General features: G+C 38.5%; 1 protein-coding gene across 1 annotated transcript in view; it reads right to left on the reverse strand.

Moving 5' to 3' along the window:
• LOC119153529 (nebulin related anchoring protein) overlaps positions 1-17,831 on the reverse strand; it is a 54,151-nt gene that overhangs the window by 2,975 nt on the left and 33,345 nt on the right. The window contains exons 26-40 of the mRNA XM_037400123.1: positions 17,239-17,337; positions 15,187-15,291; positions 14,380-14,487; positions 13,479-13,592; positions 11,849-12,046; positions 10,150-10,254; positions 9,010-9,108; positions 8,132-8,236; positions 7,665-7,772; positions 5,714-6,025; positions 3,720-3,824; positions 2,940-3,038; positions 2,719-2,823; positions 1,051-1,158; positions 75-386 (exon numbers count right to left, since the gene is read on the reverse strand). Coding sequence (XP_037256020.1) covers positions 75-386; positions 1,051-1,158; positions 2,719-2,823; positions 2,940-3,038; positions 3,720-3,824; positions 5,714-6,025; positions 7,665-7,772; positions 8,132-8,236; positions 9,010-9,108; positions 10,150-10,254; positions 11,849-12,046; positions 13,479-13,592; positions 14,380-14,487; positions 15,187-15,291; positions 17,239-17,337 — 2,082 coding nt within the window. The remainder of the gene's footprint in view (positions 1-74; positions 387-1,050; positions 1,159-2,718; positions 2,824-2,939; positions 3,039-3,719; positions 3,825-5,713; positions 6,026-7,664; positions 7,773-8,131; positions 8,237-9,009; positions 9,109-10,149; positions 10,255-11,848; positions 12,047-13,478; positions 13,593-14,379; positions 14,488-15,186; positions 15,292-17,238; positions 17,338-17,831) is intronic.

The following is a 17,831-nucleotide window of genomic DNA, read 5'->3' on the forward strand; positions in this document are numbered from 1 at the left end:
GTAAGGCCTGCGAAGCACATCGCCACAGACAGCTCCTAGCCCTTGGAAGGACAGTGTTGCTCAGCCATACTTACATCACTTTGCAGCTTGTAGGCCTGCTTTGCATGCTTCACGTTTAGCTGCTCAGGATCACAAGTGTATTGGTGAAAAGGCTGCCTGTAGTTAACATTGCTTGCAAGCTGCTGGCTTCTCTTAGCATGGAGGAATCCTGGCTGGTTGAGGTGACTCTGGAACTGTGCCCTGTTTCGGGCATATCCACTCCTGTATTGGTTGTCACTCTGGAGTTTCCCCACTCTGAGGACATGCCTGATTTTGGGATCATCATTTGCACTCAGGAATCCAATCTGCTGGCCTCTGTCTCTCAAGAAGGCTTCTCTGTACTTGTACTGCAGGAAGGGCAGAGGTAAATCTCATTTTCACATTCAGATTGCCTTCAAATTCTGTTATGAAATAACTTACCCTCCCTAACTATCAATCATGCTTCCTGTAGTGCACAAAGACCAAGGGTTTGTTTGATATCAAACTACATCTCCTAATCTAACAAGACACTTTAGAAGAACGCCCTTTGTGGTAATTTTTAAAGGAGTAGAAAGACTTAGGGAGCCAAAAACACTCATCTCTCAAAAGCAATCAGAATCCTCTTATTGCTGCACTCTTGAGCACAACCAATACACAGCTCCAGCAGTGAAGCTCCTCCATCCTTCAGCTTTCTTGCCACCTGTGGCCTTCTGTGTTCAAAGGTGACCCGCTTTATTCTAGACCATGCTTTAACTATTCATAGCCTAGCACCTATTTTATTTAACTATATCATGATATACCTCCTTCCGAAGAACAACCCTTTGAAGTGCAACAGAGGAGCCTGGTATTGAACATTATTAATGGGAGCATTTAGTTGGAAATCTTTGCAGTTATCCAGCATTTGGTTTCATTGGCTCACCAATTTTCCAAAGCAGAACAAGGTTCACTTACGTCAGAGTTCACCCATTTTTACAGGCTGAGGGTGGCATAGGAAGGGGGGTTGGGAAGTGTTTGAAACAGAACAGTTCTTACATCACTAGCAATCTCTCTTGAAGCCTTTGCTGTCTGGAATGGGATGGCATCAATCCTAAAATCATAGCCAGATGCCCTTGTCTGTTCCCAAGATGTTTTATACAATTTCTGTGTTGAAAAGAAAAGAACAAAACAGTCATTTCCCCCTACAGTTTCTTAAACGCAGTCCCAAAACTGCAATAATAAATGTTTTATCCTACTGGGCTTATTTGTATCAAGAGTCATCAGTACCATCTCCAAGGTTTTGATCCAGTTCTATAGCACTTCAACTTCTTTTCTATTCACCATAAAGATAAAATGCCTCATCTGAAAAGTGCCACCAGGGTTTCCTTTTGTACTTGAATGTGGTTGTTTTTGATGTGATTTAATTTCTATTAGAAACTGTGATGCATCAGTCACATCAATATTGCATTGATATTGCCCTTATTCTCTCTTTTGATGCATCCACTTGCAGTGTCTTGGGTTTCGTGGCATCATAATTTCAATACCAGTTATTTCAAGCTTTTCAAGTGATCCCTGTCTCTATCCCCTGCCACATGTGGCTTCATTAACTCACATGGAATAACAGCCGTTTCTAACATATTTAATGTGACTTTGAGGATGTGAAATACATTTACATCCTGAAGAAAAACTGCTCTAGATTTGATTCTTGTTCCATTAGTAGCTTTCTTAAATTAGCTTCCAGTCTGCAGGTCTTCCTACGCAGTCATGGTATCTTAGCTGGTGGTTTTGGCTGTCCCTTTCTGACTTTATTGATTTGCTTTCTATAAGTCTTTGATTCATACTTTCTGGGGTTTGTGATCATATGAAAACAAGCATAAAATCCACTTCACATTTTAAAAGCTATTACTCTCTTTCACTGGTGAATTTGGTGCTAGGTGGTGCTAAATTTTAAGGTAAACTGAGATGCCAGAAATCCTGCAAGCCAGCCTGGGTAGAAACAATGCAAGCATGACCATACACCCTGCTAAAAGGTCTAGGGCTGACCTTTCATTTGTGTGCAATCACCCCTTTGCCTTTTTACCTCCTCTATCACTTCAAAGAGTGTAAATCCTATTTGTTTCTTTCACCTATAGAGCACCTATCACCAAACAAGGAACTCAAAGTTTCTTACAAACTAAGGTCACTCTGACCCTACAGTTAAAGACAACAGCTATTTAATCAGGGAACAGTACATTAGTAATAGTCTGAGTGCCTCTGTCTGGGATAATGTGGAAACAAAATCCCTTTAAATCAATTCCATTCACTGATTCAGTTGTATCCAGGTTGATAACAACTGTACCTAAGGGATAAGTTGTCATGTTGCGACGTTGTGACTTCATGAAGGTGGATCCTTCATGAAGGAAGGAAAGAGGATTCTCCCTCCTTCCCCACCCAAACATAAGTAAAAAGATTTAAATTTGTAACTAACAATATCTATACTGAAAGACTGAAATCCTTAATAATGGCTTCCTGCTCTGGAAAGCAGAACTACTCCTCAAAAGAAAAATCAACAGTCTTTTCCTGATCCCTCCAGCCCAAACCTAGCAACATGTTGGCTGTCCACAGCCTCTGGCTTTTATTAGATTTAGTCGGGCTTAGAGAACCTGACTTCTACATATACATGAAAGTTTTTCACTCCCAAGCAAGTTTACCAAGTCAACTCCCCAAAGTAAAAGGCTTACTTACATCACTGATGTGAAGTGCATTCTGGCGGGCTCGGATAAAATCTGGATGATCAGGAGGCAGGGTGTACCTGTGCCTGGCTTCGAAGCCTTCAGCCTTGTACAGTCTCTGTGGGGTTGAAAGTCATTGAATGCAATTGATACTGGAAGCAATGTCAAGATAATTATTTTACGCATTTTAGTAACAACTAAAGTTAAGATCACTTATAGTAAAATGAAACCTACATCATTGCACTGGAGGTAGCTGGTTTTAGCATGAATCAAATCTGGAGAGTCAACCACAGCAGTGAACTTCAAACTTTCTGGCTTCTGACGGTACTTTACCTGAGAGAGGGAGAAGGCAACCAAAACAAACAAAGGAAAAAAAACACAGGATGTTTCTGTTTATGATACATCAATTCCAAGCATGTGATGACTGGAGTCAAACATAAAAGCCACCTTCCTGAAGCCACAATTTAAAAAACGTACTGTTCAGATTTAGTTTAAGCTGCTCTTACAGCTAGGGAATGGGGATGCTTCTGTATCATTGCTGTGGTGCCTGGCCACCAAACTTCTTTTTTTGTGTGTGTGCAAGGACTTCTAACTGAAAATTCACATGCAAAAAGCTTTAGAACACTACACTTTTGACAGCTCATAATTTTTCTCCATTAATGCATGATACTGAGCAGGCAAATGCCCCTTCACTGTGGTTGTCAATGCTGTATCTTTCTATATGCCTTCCATAACCACCTGCTTAGAATTTCATAATGGAGTTTACTGCATTTATTTATTGCTACGTGTTTTGTTTATACTTTCGTGTTTCATTCGGAATGGAAAATATTCAGCAGGTGTCACACAGTGGACTTGCATCTCCCATACTGCTTCTTGGTAACTTACACCTTGTATAAACAGGCTCCCACATCAAAAGGAAATGATAAGCTACATTCGTAAGTGTCATGTAACGAGGAGCCTTGATGGTAAACAATTCCTACAGACGTGCTACCCCATGAAAGATTTATCAGTTACCTCACTGATGAGCTCTCCAGCCTTCTTTACACTTTCTATCTGTGGAGATCTCAGAGCCATCCAACCAACTCCTTTCATGAAGTTCAAGTCTGATTTATAGCGATGCTGTTAAAAATGAAAATCGTTAGCTATCAGTTTTTGTATCCATAGCTATTAAGGTTTTTTAAAAAGACTCCCTGATTCATATTAACATTTTGAGTTTTTTCATTTGCCATGCACATATCACATCGTAAAGCCAAACTGTTTGCATTTGTTCATTCCACCAGGAATTAAATAATGTATCATATGCAAGTTACAAGAGAAGGCCCCACGAGTGAATTAGTATGACTCAAAGCAGTAAGTAATAACCTGTTTGTACTGGGTGTAAAAGAACCCCTTTTGAAATAATTTTCTGAGGTGAGTTCAAGTCAGGAATACTAATTATTTTATCTGGTGCATGCTTCCTCATTAACCCCATTTCTAGGCGGACACCTTACTCTCTTTTTACTCACATTAAAGGCTTGCTTAAACTCCTAATCCAGTAAAGAAAACAAGGCACACCCAATAGAAAGTGAAAGCCAGTAAAGTACCCACAATCCCGACAATTCTGACTTCTTCAGAGTAACAGTGGCTTACTGTGATTTTAACTCAATCGATCATCCATTTTTTTCAGGGTTGGGGTTTTTTTTCCCTTATATGCAGAAGGATGTAACAGCCAGCTAGCTCAAGCATGTTGTACTTTACTAGATAGTGAGGGTGTCAGAAAAAAGCACCTTCATAATTTCTCTGGATTCCTGACCTCCGGGGTCTAAAGACAAAGAGCCAAGTGCTGAGGTTCTTACTCACCTCCTATCCTGTCCCTAAGTATATGCTTTTAGGATCTAAGGACTAAGTCCCTGGAAATGCCACTTTCCTATCATGTGAGCCACCATCACACATCAGTAAATAGTAAAAAATCCTGCCTTCCTGGATCTAACTACCTGTATGCCATCTGTTAGCCATTACAGAAGACGACAGAAATGGGAGTTGGAAAGGTAAAGAACTAGCAACAGCTTCTATACCATCCCAAGAATACCCAAAAAAAGTTCTGGCAATGAAGACTACATTTGGGATACCAAATAGCAAATACACTGAGTAAGAAAGGACACAAGCTCTTCAGTGTTTTGATTGCGGCTCTGATTTTCACAGCTGGAATATCTGTTAATACCTGCTCATCAGATCTGACTGAATCCAACGAATACCCCATCACTTTATCTCACAATAAAATCCTGAGCTCAGTAAATGATAAGCTCTCTAAAGACCTATAAAGAGTTAGCATAACTTTCTAAATAAACTTTTTCACTTCCCTGATGAATGATCCAGTTTCATCTCTTACAAAACAAAGAACACCAGAACAGAGCTTCCCACTAACAAAGTCGCTAATGACACTGGTCCTTGAAAATACAGCTATGCGAATCCATGCAGCTTTACGCACACACTCAACATCTACATCTGTTTGAAAGCACACACAGACAATGGCTTGTCCCTGAACACAGGTACATGCTAAGGCAAAGTGAGCAGGGATGTGGTCCATGCTGATATTCCATCTTTTCAGTCATCAAAGCTTGTCTGGGCCTACATTTGCATGAGCAATTTCTGCAAACGCTTCTGGGGAACTGGTTATTTGATATGATCGTTTCTGTTTGCAAATTACCTTCTAACATATCCCAAACCAACCTCCAAGTATTTAATATTCTGTTCAAAGAATTCTGCATGCAGACCAGTGGCTGTCAAATCACTGACTAGCTGTGATCCAAACAGCTGGGAGGGGACTGTGTATATCCCTCAGCTCTAGAACAAGTAACATGGACCACAGTGATTCTCCATCAGGTTCATAACACGAGAACCTCTGATTCACATATATTCCATATGTGAGGAGCAATCACTGCCCAGTGTCAATATACAGTCCGTGTCAGTCACTCAAAGGTTTGTTATTGCTAAATTCCTTTTGCTGTTAACAGAAGGAAAGTCTGTACCTCACTCTGTAGCATGTGGGCTCTTTTGGCCCACTTCATCTTCATGTCTTCTGGAAGTGCTGTAAATTCATGGAGTATCTTTCTGTAATCTTGATCACTCGCTAAGGCCTGGGCTTTCCTGGCATGGACAAGATTCACCATGTCCATGGGCAGATGGTATTGAGACCACACTTCTTGGGATCCTTTCTTATACTCCTGTTCACTCTGTAATTTGGCAGCATGCAAGCAATGCAGCAACCTGGTGTCATCCAGAATGCTTCTGGCACCAATGTGCTTTCCTCTCTCCGTCACAAAGTTGTGTTTATATTGGTACTAAAAATAAAAAAGGGTGAAAGTGAAAAAGTGCCAAACTTGGACTGGCTACTCTAGCAAACTAACTTAGGATAAGCCACTGAAACATCTATGCTGTCCATAAAAACAGCCGAGGTATGCAGCACTAGAAAGTAATAGTCTGAATCTCTCATTGCCCTCAAATTTAAATACCACAGGAGTTGCAACATTAAAGTTAAGCGCACCTTAATACATTCTCTGAATATGCCCAAAGTATTGATCATGTTTAACCTCAGATCATGTACTTTTATTATCTCTCATAGAATTTTATTCCTATCGCTAGGAATAAGAAACCATGAGAAACAAACAAAAGACAGAAGAAAAAAATCTATAGAAAAGAGAAACATCATGCACTCTGTAGCCTTCAGATTTGCAAATGCCACCCAGATATTTTAAAGAGTAAATTCAGTTTTCCTGGACCAATAACTATGCTGAGAAGCCTAAGATGGTGGTCTGAGCACAAGAATAACCGCCAGCAACCCCTCATTCTCATCTTAGCTGGGACTATGACTCTCCCTATGATCTTGCATTTATCCTTTCTGTGAAATAGCGATGATTATGATAATGATTATTTATACAGCATCAACAGGGTGCTTGGAACTTTAAAGGGAAGGCCTGGGCCCTGAAGAGTTCATAATGTAGTTGAAATGGGATAATAACACTTATCTGCCACACAAGAGAGTTGTGGGGATTGAATTACAGTAGCTAATGTTTATAAAGTGCTTCCAAGATGAAGGGCCAAATTCAGATCTGTTGTAAGTGGATGTAATTCTATTATGGACTTGTACCCTTTAGAGCAGATCTGAAGCTGTAACCAAAAGCACTCTGCAAAATATGGTTAAGTATACATTAGAAATTACAGCTAGAAATAGTTGCTTGATAAAACAAATACACATTAAATATATTCATATTTTATCACATTAGAGAGAAAACATGCCACTAAATACTACACAAAATGAAAACTACTTCTACTAAATTCAGCTTAATTGTCATTTTTTCCTAGAATTTATTAAATGTCTTGTGAGGAAGGGATGAACTTAGCTTTCTGAGAAATGGATACCACCATGTCTAAGTGTTTTGCAAACAACAATCCAAATTAGAAGATATTTTTATGGGTAAGAAGATGCATTTCCTCTATTTCAGAAATCAAGGGGACACAAGAGCTTCCACTGATTTTCACTTCCTAACCAGACAGACAGCTCCTGATTTTCATACTCAGCTTCTGACTTCATGTCAATTTGGGAACATTAAGCACTTCCGAAACTCAGCTCAAAGCAGGGTGGACAGAATTAGTGGGCACTTTATAATATGAGGAGCTGAAAGACTGGAAAGGAGCAGAATCCCTCTGATTTGTCTGTCTGCAAATACTTTAATTCACTAGCTATTTCCCACTGGAAGATGTTTAACCGAGCTTGGTTCCCTATTAGCAGCGATTCTTCCTCTTCTTTTTTTTTCTTTTAAATTCACACAAAGAATCTCATTCATAAGTAATATATTCTGTCTCACACTTGTCTCACATGGTTATGGAGTTGCTTTAATTCAGTTAAATCTGCTTTAGACAATGTTTTACATGAAGTTAACAGAAATTAGGCAAGAAGGAAGGTTGAATCATTCAACTCACATCACTGGCAATTTCTCTAGAGGCCCTGGCAGTCTGGAACGGGAGTGCTTCCGTTGTCAGCTTGTAGCCTTGAGCACGTAGATTATGCCAAGATTCTTTGTATTTTGCCTAAAGTAGGAAAGGCACATGTAGATTGCTGTTTCACTTTTAAATGCACAAAGGAACAAACAAAGGAACCCTCTTTCATTTGTTATTCTGTGTTACAGCCTCATTCTTCATAATCAAAGGATTTTTTAAAATTATCTTTGGGAAATCCTACTAACTCAGACAAAACATGTCTCGTTCTTTATGTAGATTTAATTTACTCACAACTGGATATATGCTAATGGAGATAAATATCATTATAATCAAATCAGGGAAAGCATAAATAGAATAGATCTAAAAAGTCTACTTATCCATCTTCCTTGCTACTGCACGATTCAACCTCCATCCCAAATAAGTATAAGAAATACAGAACAAATTCTTACATCGCTGAGGTTGGCTGCATTTATTTTTGCCCGTGTAAATTCAGGCAGACCCAGGGTTGGTGTATAGTGATGCTGGCTGTCCTCTCCTGCTGCTTTATATAGGCGCTAAGAAAGAGATCAAAAAGACAATTGCAATTAATTTCCTCTATTGTTTCAATAATATAACAGCAGTACTTAAATTGTTCATGGTTATGACAACTACATTAGCCAGCACAAAATCCAGCTAAGAAGGTACCATTGCAACTGTAATGGGGTTTTTCTGGGCATAAAAATGTTTATATTAATTTTTATGCATATATCGTGATGCCAACTCACTACATTCTTAGCCTTGCATTGTTATGTTCCCAGCAGGCCAAAAGCAGACTTAAGAATGTTAAGGACATCATGAACATGTTTTAAATAAAAAGGTAGGCATTTCTGGTGCACTGGCCATATTTTCTAGCTTGGATTTTTCTTCATGTTAATATAGATGATTTTGCTAATTTGTCTATGAGGTTTATCTCCTTTTTTCAAAAATTAGAAAAGTGATGCATTGTTTAGGAGCCCTCTAAAGTGGACTATACTATGCAAATGAGCTCCCTCAAGAACACCCCACAGACCTGATCTTTTGAGGCTGTTTTACGTAAAAAAACCTGGTAACAGGACTATATCGTATGGGTACTATTTAAGCTTTTTAAAAGAGATTTAATTGAAAATTGTATTCAATGTTTGGAAATAATAAAATGTGATCTAACTGTGAAAAAGCACAAATAAGTGATGCTTGCTTTCTTTTTGATACATTTTGCTTTCAGAACAGGGCTGTCTCTTTCCCACTCCTCCATCCCTAGCTCACTGCATTTTGAAGAGCATATTTTCTGATTCACGTTAGGAGAACCTACCTCATTAGCAATCATATTGCTGAATTTTGCATGAAGGAGGCCAGGAGAGTCTGTCACCAATGTGTACTTGAAGGAATGTGGTAGCTGACGATATTTATTCTGAGTTCACACACAAAGAAAATTGAACAGAATAACTAAATTATCTTGTCAGATAAGGGACTTTTGCAATACCAGCGGTCTAGTACTGCTTCTTGTGCTTAAAACTCTACTGTGCAAAGGGTATGTGTCTATTAACCATTAGACTAATTTACTTTTTGTTACTCTGAATTTGGTGCATTTAAGTCTCACAGGGGAAGTGAAAAGTAAATAAAGAATAAGGTGTTAAAAAAAAAATCCAACTGCTGCTATGCTGAGTACAGTAATAAGGTTATTTCACTACTTGGTGTCATTAAACCTGGCTAGTGGAATTAACAGTAAAGGCAATCCGATCCAGAGAGAAGGTGCTGTATAAGCCCACTGAACTTTTTTTGTGAGAAAAATGAGGTTGCATCTGACCTGTGGTCCTATGTCAGCATTGTGAGCAAAATAGCTGCAAGATCACTACAAGCAGGGATTTGTTCACTAGAACACAACTAGGAAGAGCACTCTTATTTTTCTTAATTTCACATCTATATGAATATGGGCAACAGATCTAAGTTTTGAAAGTAGGAGAGACTATACAAGAACACAAAAAAGGAAATAAAAATTCAGTTACAGAGGGAGAAAAACAGTAGCACACAAAAGCAGCAAGTGGAAAACAGACTAAGACTGTAAAGCAGGAGCTGAGATGAGGACAGCGTAATGTATTGGGCAATTCACAGATCAGTCCGATTTTGGAGAAACAGTCTAGGGTACTTAGAGATAGGCACGGCTTTATTTTTAGTTGAAAAAACCATTTTAATTGTAAAATAAATAACAAAATAACAACCTCTTGGGTTTGAAACACAGGAGAAAAGATTTGCGAAAACACTTAGCAAAGTCTGCAAAACCTTGAACTCCATCAGGTTCACCCATCTGCAGTTAGGACACGAATGGAATGATCAAACACGAGGGGACGGAGCCTAGCATTATTCAGTGAGTCACTTAGCCAGCCCAGTTTAATAGAAAGACATCTGGCAAACTCTTGTTTGTACTGGAGAAATCAAAACCCTCTTTTGTTACCTCGCTGATGAGTTCAGAAGCTTTCTTCTTTCCTTCAATCTCTAGGGCCCCTGGAGTAATACATCCAACTCCTCTCATAAAGTTCATGTCAGAGCGGTATAAATTCTAAGGAAAACCAAGCAGAAGTAATTACAAGTTTGCATTTGAGATGCCCTATATTTATTCATCCAAAAATACAAAATAACTGTATTCAGATAAATCCATTAAAATCAGTATCTACCACAGACAGTTCATATACATTACCCTAAGTTCTTGTGTTTATGTATGTGTCCATGTGCATACAGCCTTCATTTTTAACAGTTCCAAATAGTCATAGAATAAGCAGGGAACACCAAGGAAAAATAGCACTAAGCCACTGTTCAGACTTTGTTAAAATATTTTCCAGACCACCAAACCTATCAGTGACTCACTGTAAATACTACTTTTTCAAAAGTCACCAATAAGTTACTGGTAGATACATTGTGACAAATATTATTACATTTGATGATGAGAAAGGTGAGGAGGATCATTTTATTTTCTGCTTCAAAAAAAAAAGCTATAAAGACCAAACAACTAGTAAAGTACAGATTTGCCTACTTGATGGATATGTGAAAATTGCTACTGCTCACCGAGGGAGGAACTAGCTTTAGTTAATGAGGCATTTTGGTTCAGCCAACCACTTATAATGGAAATGGACTATGCCTTCATTTTATTCAGCCACCTAGGAAAACAGTAACAGCTCCCCTTCCATCCAGGCCTGTCCAAAGCTAATCTCTAGACTGAAAGGCATTGTAGTGCTGTGTACAGCAAATGTCCTTTGTGAGTCGGAAGGTAAGAGCAGACAACGCTAGAGTGTAGTCCCCACCTCTTGTCAGCTACTAGCACCAGCTGCTAAGACAGTAAATTCTCCACTCAGATGTATTGCTGCCAATCATCATTTCACCCCCAACTCAAAATGAGTCATGGATGGAAAACTGCCTCAGAATCTCTGATTACACATGTTTTTACCCGAATTAGGGCAGCACCATGGCAGCTGATGTTTACGCTTGTTTGAACACAGCCTGCCATCTTTAAGACTGTTGGCTCCAAAAGTTAAATTGATATACAGCAGCATTTTGGTGTCAGACATGTTTTTAAGATACAGTCCCTCCTGAGGTCTCTGGAGGCAATGTAATCCATTAAAAGCCCTTTGCTCAAGGCTGTGCCTACAGACACAGCCTACCCTTCAATTTGTAAGGCTTTATCTAGTTAATTTCACTCAAGATTACATAGGGAGCTTCTTAGAATTTCAGTGGTTATGCCCTGGCCCAGAGTTTATAAGTCTCTTACAAATGAGATTTATAACAGCAGGCATCTTTCTTGTGGAGGTACACATGAATTTCATCCAGATACAAACCAACTCAAAGAGCAGCCAGCAAACAGTTTGCATGGTTAGCAAGACCTTAAAAAAGAGTATTTCACCAACAGTGCAATGATTCTCACTTGCAAACACTGCTCTGCCTGATCATCAATGACTACTATACTTTACCCCTCAGGATAGTGTGATCACTGCTGTACAACTGCCCAATAAAAAAAATGTCTCATTCCTGAATGTAATCACAGGGGAACAGCCATTTCTTATCCCTCAGCTGCTGCTTAAATACACAGTGCCATGGTTTGGAACAGAACTGTCTTGCATTGGGACCAACAGGGAAATATCACTGGGATGTTTTGCAGTTACCTCGCTCTGTAGTTTGTATGCATTCTTGGCACACCGCAATCTCACATCATCAGTCAAAGGAGTGTACTGATGTAGCAGCTGTCTGTATTCTTGTTCGCTGACCAAAGACTGGGCTTTCCTGGCATGTACCAAGTTTATCATATCCAGTGGCAGGTGGAAGTGAGTCTTTGTATCCTCAAAACCTTGCTTATATTTCACCTATCAAATTAAAAACAGATCGCATAGATATCACAGCATGGTAATTAGAATTCAGGTTTTGATCGAAGAGGCATTCTCCATATTTCCCCCATTTTCCAGTATAAATTATTCTTTTTAAAAGTTCCCTAACTTGTTTAAGAACACTGTGAATGATCAATACTTATAACTAGAATACATGGCAGCCCATCCTTCATCAAAATAGTAGCCACCTACATTATATTCAATTAAGATAAGATATTATTTATAATTCTTTTTGTTAAAACTGGATACATTGAATCTATAAAATTACCAAACTGATAAATGAAATTACAACTCACTGCATTTCTAGAAAGCACAACAAAAACATGAAGCTACTACCCAAGGATAAAATGCAAATTGCCATATTTATATCAGAATTAGTACATATCCTCACTCAAAATATTTGTTGGTCTCCATTGATTTGGCCAGTTTAATTTCATATTTTTAAATGTCATTTTTAGTGGTGGGGTTTTTTAGACTTCTTGTCTCCATCCAGAAAAAGAAAGGTGTAGAAATCTTCAAAGAACTTCTTGAACATGACATTTCCCTATCAGTTTATGCAAATTTGAGATGTTCAGGCTGTTCATCCAGATTATGAGCTTCCAGAGTTATTGACAATCTTCAAACTAATTTAGAGTAACCTGATAGATGGATGAATTCTTCAGACACTTGTTGTTACCTGTATGTCTAAGCATACCATCGCATAAGAAAGAATCCCAGTACAAGCCCAGCACTTACTAAAAGTGAACACTCTCCCATCTATATCCACAATCGGGCTCACTATGGACAGTTTTGGCAAGAATATAAGTAGATCTTAGATTATTTATGTTCTTGAAGTCAGACAAGTATTTCACTACTTTCTCGAACAAGCCACAGTGTTCAAAATGCACTGCATAGTTACGATTCCTATAGGCAATGAACAAATGATGCGATTCTTACCCTATCCCAAGACCAAGTTGGAACCATTCCCCAACCAAAAAATTCCAACTTGAAAATCCATAAACTCATTCATAAACTCATCCATCCTTTAGCCTTTCAGGAAAACAGTAAACTGAAAATAATCACTGAATAACTTCGTATCTCTGCTAAATTTAATTTATTTCTGTACAAAGACCACTACTAATTCTCAATTAGACCTGCCCCTGAGTGATACTTTTACGGAGTAAAATATTCTATGCTAGGCAACAGTGGTATGCAGCAGGGGATTGTACAAGAATGCACAGTCTTCTTTTATTGTCATATTAATGTTACTGTAAATAATGTAAAAGAATGGTAAGAATATCATGATTGTATCAAGTGGGAGAGAAAGACCCAAGTTTTAAACAGTAAGCTAGTCCACAGCTAAGTGCATCATTCATGAGGAGCTACTCGCTCTTAGCCAATTCCAAAATGCCCACATCTTTCTTGTACTTACATCACTCTGTAGCAATGCAGCGTGGACTGAATGAGCAATATGAATATCACCATCCAAGCCTCGTGAGCCAACCATCTGTCCTTTCATTTTCTGAAATGCCTCCTTATACTTGTGCTAAAAAGGAAATAAGAATAGAAATGTGAATAGGAGTGAAGAGAAGCATTAGTCAGATTGTTAAAACGTGAATAAAAGGGTTTTCACATTACAGAAAGCAAGCTACGGACAATAAATGCTGGCTATACTTAATATGATAATAAATCTGAATGAAACTTTAGTGGATGCTAGGAAGACCTCACCTGTGCAAACATTTTAATATTTTATCCTATTTAGAGAAAAGCACAAAAAAACCCACCAATGAACACCTACAAATAGCTTGGGTTAGTTACCTGCTATTGCACAGGTGGTGAAAGATAAGAACCCAGTGCAGGTGCTCAAAATTAGCCTCTGAGGAGCCTCTCTCCATCAGCATTCTAGCAAAGTCAGAACAACTGGGCTCCTATGCTTGAAATCTGTATATTTCTACAACCTTTAAAGGACACTCAAGACAAACCCTGAAGGGTAGAATCCCCTGAATAAGCTCTCTCTTTCAAAGCTTACCTAGCCAACAGTGGCCGACAGCTCCTAAAAAATCCCTGAGATTGTTGAGTCACTACAGCAGGTAAGTTTATTAGCAAAGCTGACAGATTTTGTTGTTTTAGCAAACCTTCCTTTGCTTAGTTACCAACAGCACTTCATTATGTCTGCATCTCCAAAAGCCCAACTAACTAGACTGAGGCCAGATGTCTCTCAGATGTGAGTTGGCTGGACATGCTGCTTCCATCCAGAGTCACTCAGCAGAGCAGAAACAGTCTGGAGTGACTGGCATATACTACTGGACAGTATCAGCAGTAAGTTCACATACATCACTTATGATTTCACCCGAAGCTTTTGCTGCCTGGAAGGGAATGGCATCTAGTTTCAGTTGATAGCCACCATCTTTCATCTTTCCCCAGGACTCCTTATAGCGAATCTAGGAAGCAGGAAACAGGAATAAAGCAGAGTTGCTGTTCAGAGGGTTGACACTGCAGCATTATTGCTACCCTAGCAATGTTACACATCAGTTTAATTCTATTCTAATGCAGAGGGCTCATATAAATGAAACTATCAATACACAACAGGAATAATCACATGACAAATGTCCATTATTGTAGAGGAGTGAAGGCAGTGGGTTGATCAGCATTGATAACGTGCAGCTGTGGCTTTGCCTCAGAGGCAGTGGGTTGATTGACCTGGATGATGTGCAGCTGTATCTTGTTCCTGCTAAGTGGTTAAATAGCACTGAGGAGTCTAGGAGAGGGGGCTTGATGGAGGAGGAGCAGTGTGGTCTGACCTCTGGAGGAAGGTGAAACAGCACGGGCAGGAGAATCTGACTGATAGTAAAAACCTTGTTGCAGCCTACTAGCCTGCCTGTGTTGCAGCAATTGGTGCCCTGTGTGAGGCTGAGTTGGACTCTGACTACAACATGTTATTAAAATGTATTTTTTCGTTCTTAATCTTTCTAACTTATAAGAAGATTGATTTCTTATATTCAGAAACATTTAGACTATATAATGATCATATCTGGGGAAAGGAAAGAAATTTAGCCTCATTTCCTGTGTAGGACAAATAGCAAAGCACTATCAACTTTTTCACTTTTTTTTTTTTAAAGCATTAAAGGTCAGATTTATACCTCACTGATATTCATAGCATTTAATTTGGCCTGAAGAATTTCAGGAAGATCTGTCGTTGGTGTATATTGATGCTTTACACTCTCTCCATGCTCCTTGTACAGCCTCTGAGAGGAGAAAAAAAAAAAAAAAAGATTAAAAAAAAAAAGTACTCGCTACATGTCCAGTCACTAGTTCAGACAAAAACATTAATAAACAAGTTTATGGAAAGCAAAGACTATAGAAAAGTGACAGCAGCATTAATAAATACAAGCCATTGTATTAGTCAAAAAGCTCTGGGAGTCTGACACATCTATCAACTAAAGAGGAGCTCCTTGAAGTTTTGAGTGTATAAATCAATGTATATGAAAATTCAGATATTGGAATATTAATTTGATGACCTCCAACATATGTGAATAGCGAAAGGGAGAATGAACAGCATTTATTAACAGGTATGCAGCCACAGGTGGCCCATCAACACTTTGGAATTCCACAGAAATCTGGGGAGATGAAGTTCCCCAAACACATCTCTCCAAAGTTGTTCATTTTTACCAGACAAATATGATATTAATTACCTATACGATTCCTCCAAAGTTATTTCCAGCCCTAGTTGCAAGAGGGTACTCAATAGTCAGTGGAAAGAGATTAAAAAACCCTCAGAAGTGGACTGATCCCATCATAAAACAGGAGTTTATGTGGGCTACCTTGGAGGCAGAATACAGGGCTGGCTCAGGACTAACAAGCTCCCTGATGTCTGCAGACAGGTATGAGTTGTTCTGTGCAGTTAGCTGGAACTTCCCCTACAATGGCTATGCAGAGTTCACCTCTTCCACATTATTTTCCTTTCCTAGCTTAGTTTCTTCTTACATTGACATAATTTTCAGGTGAGTCTGCAGACAGGTATGAGTTGTTCTGTGCAGTTAGCTGGAACTTCCCCTACAATGGCTATGCAGAGTTCACCTCTTCCACATTATTTTCCTTTCCTAGCTTAGTTTCTTCTTACATTGACATAATTTTCAGGTGAGTACAGATAGCCACCATCATTTTTTGGGTCTTTAGATATGACCCACATCTTGACCACCCAACTTGCCTTTCCAAGGCTATTATTTCTCTGTGAGGCTTTGAGATCCTCTACATTAGAAAGAACCTCTCCATTTCACCCTGCTGCCACTTTCTTTAGCAAGTAGGTCCACTTGTATTGCAGCTCCCTAAGAGGGAAATTAATGAGAACTCCATGTGTGAAGAAGTAGAGCAGCAGACTGATTTTGACTGTGGCTCAGTGGAACAAAATGACTTATATTTATCCTGCCTGAGATGTAAGCCTTTTGGATCTTATTAATTAAACCAAAGGCATAGACACTATACGTATTACAATAGCATGTGTTTTACACAAAGTCTTTCATCTTCTTCACTTTAAAAATATCTATTTTCACAATAAAACCTCCTCTCATGTTTGAAACTTGTCTTTTTTGAGTGACTTTTGCTTATTATTCACTTCTGTATTATCCCAGTTAAGTCTACAATATTTTTAAATCGCTCTTCTATTAAAAATAAACATGTTTAAACACCAAACAGCCTCAATTCTTCCCTTTAAGTTTCCCCCTCCTGGATTTCTCTCTCAGCAGGATGACAGCTTGAAATAGTTTATTTTTTCTTCCTTGTCATGCTGACTTACAGTTTGTTTCCAAAGAATATGCAGAAACTGAAATTTGAAAGGTCTGTTTGAAAAGGAGAAAGAACCCCAAATGTGTTCTTCCTCAATGAATCTCAAATGGCCAAAAGTCTCTGAAGGTCAAAGGTCAGTCTTACTCCTAAATTTTACTTCTGGAAAATAAAAATTGGACAGAAATCCCTTTTTACATGAAAGTCTCATTCATTTCAGTGGGATCTCTACGACTTCCCATTCCAAGTTAGAAACATGCTTTTTGTGAGATGCACCACACCAGAACACAGAAATTTCATGGTTCCCAGGGATAATCTCAGAGAAAGAGAGAGAGAGAAAGCCAGTGCTTCAATCAGGTCGTTCAAAGAGGATACCACTCTTATAATCATAATGTATATACATTATAACTTACATCCACAGCCTGGTTATAACTAATTCTAGCCTGGATCATCTCAGGAGTGTCTTTAATACTGGTAAACTTCAAAGCATATGGATGCTGACGGTACTTCTTCTGTTGAGCAGAAAAAGATCAAAGCTGTGAATTTTGTGCTGCTCTTTCATGCTATTTGAAAGAGAAAAATCATAGGTTGCTGGAGATTAGAGTGAATTTGTGAACATAATTATTATTCCTCTTTCCTCATCTTTATGTCCTAGGTACTTTCAGATTAATATTTGTTTCAATTTAACAATAACCTTTTGCCGATTAATATTAAAGAATTTCTCCATAAATATAAGGAAAACATTTCAAAATGAGATTCTGCCTACCTAAATACTCCAGAACTCAGGATCTTAAAATCTTTTTCAGATTACTTCAAATACAGTATGACTGATTATATTTTTTATTTATGGTTTCTTTAAGCAAGATATTATATACAGTTGTCATGTGTTAATAATAGCAATTGTTTAACTTATTGTTTCAGGGTTTAGGTTTCCTCCTAACACCTATATTAAATCTCTGCAGCCATTAACACTGTGCCTAATTGTAATGGTATATCTTCTGGATAA

This window comes from Falco rusticolus, chromosome 9 (genome assembly GCF_015220075.1).
Source record: "Falco rusticolus isolate bFalRus1 chromosome 9, bFalRus1.pri, whole genome shotgun sequence".
Lineage (NCBI taxonomy): Eukaryota > Metazoa > Chordata > Aves > Falconiformes > Falconidae > Falco > Falco rusticolus.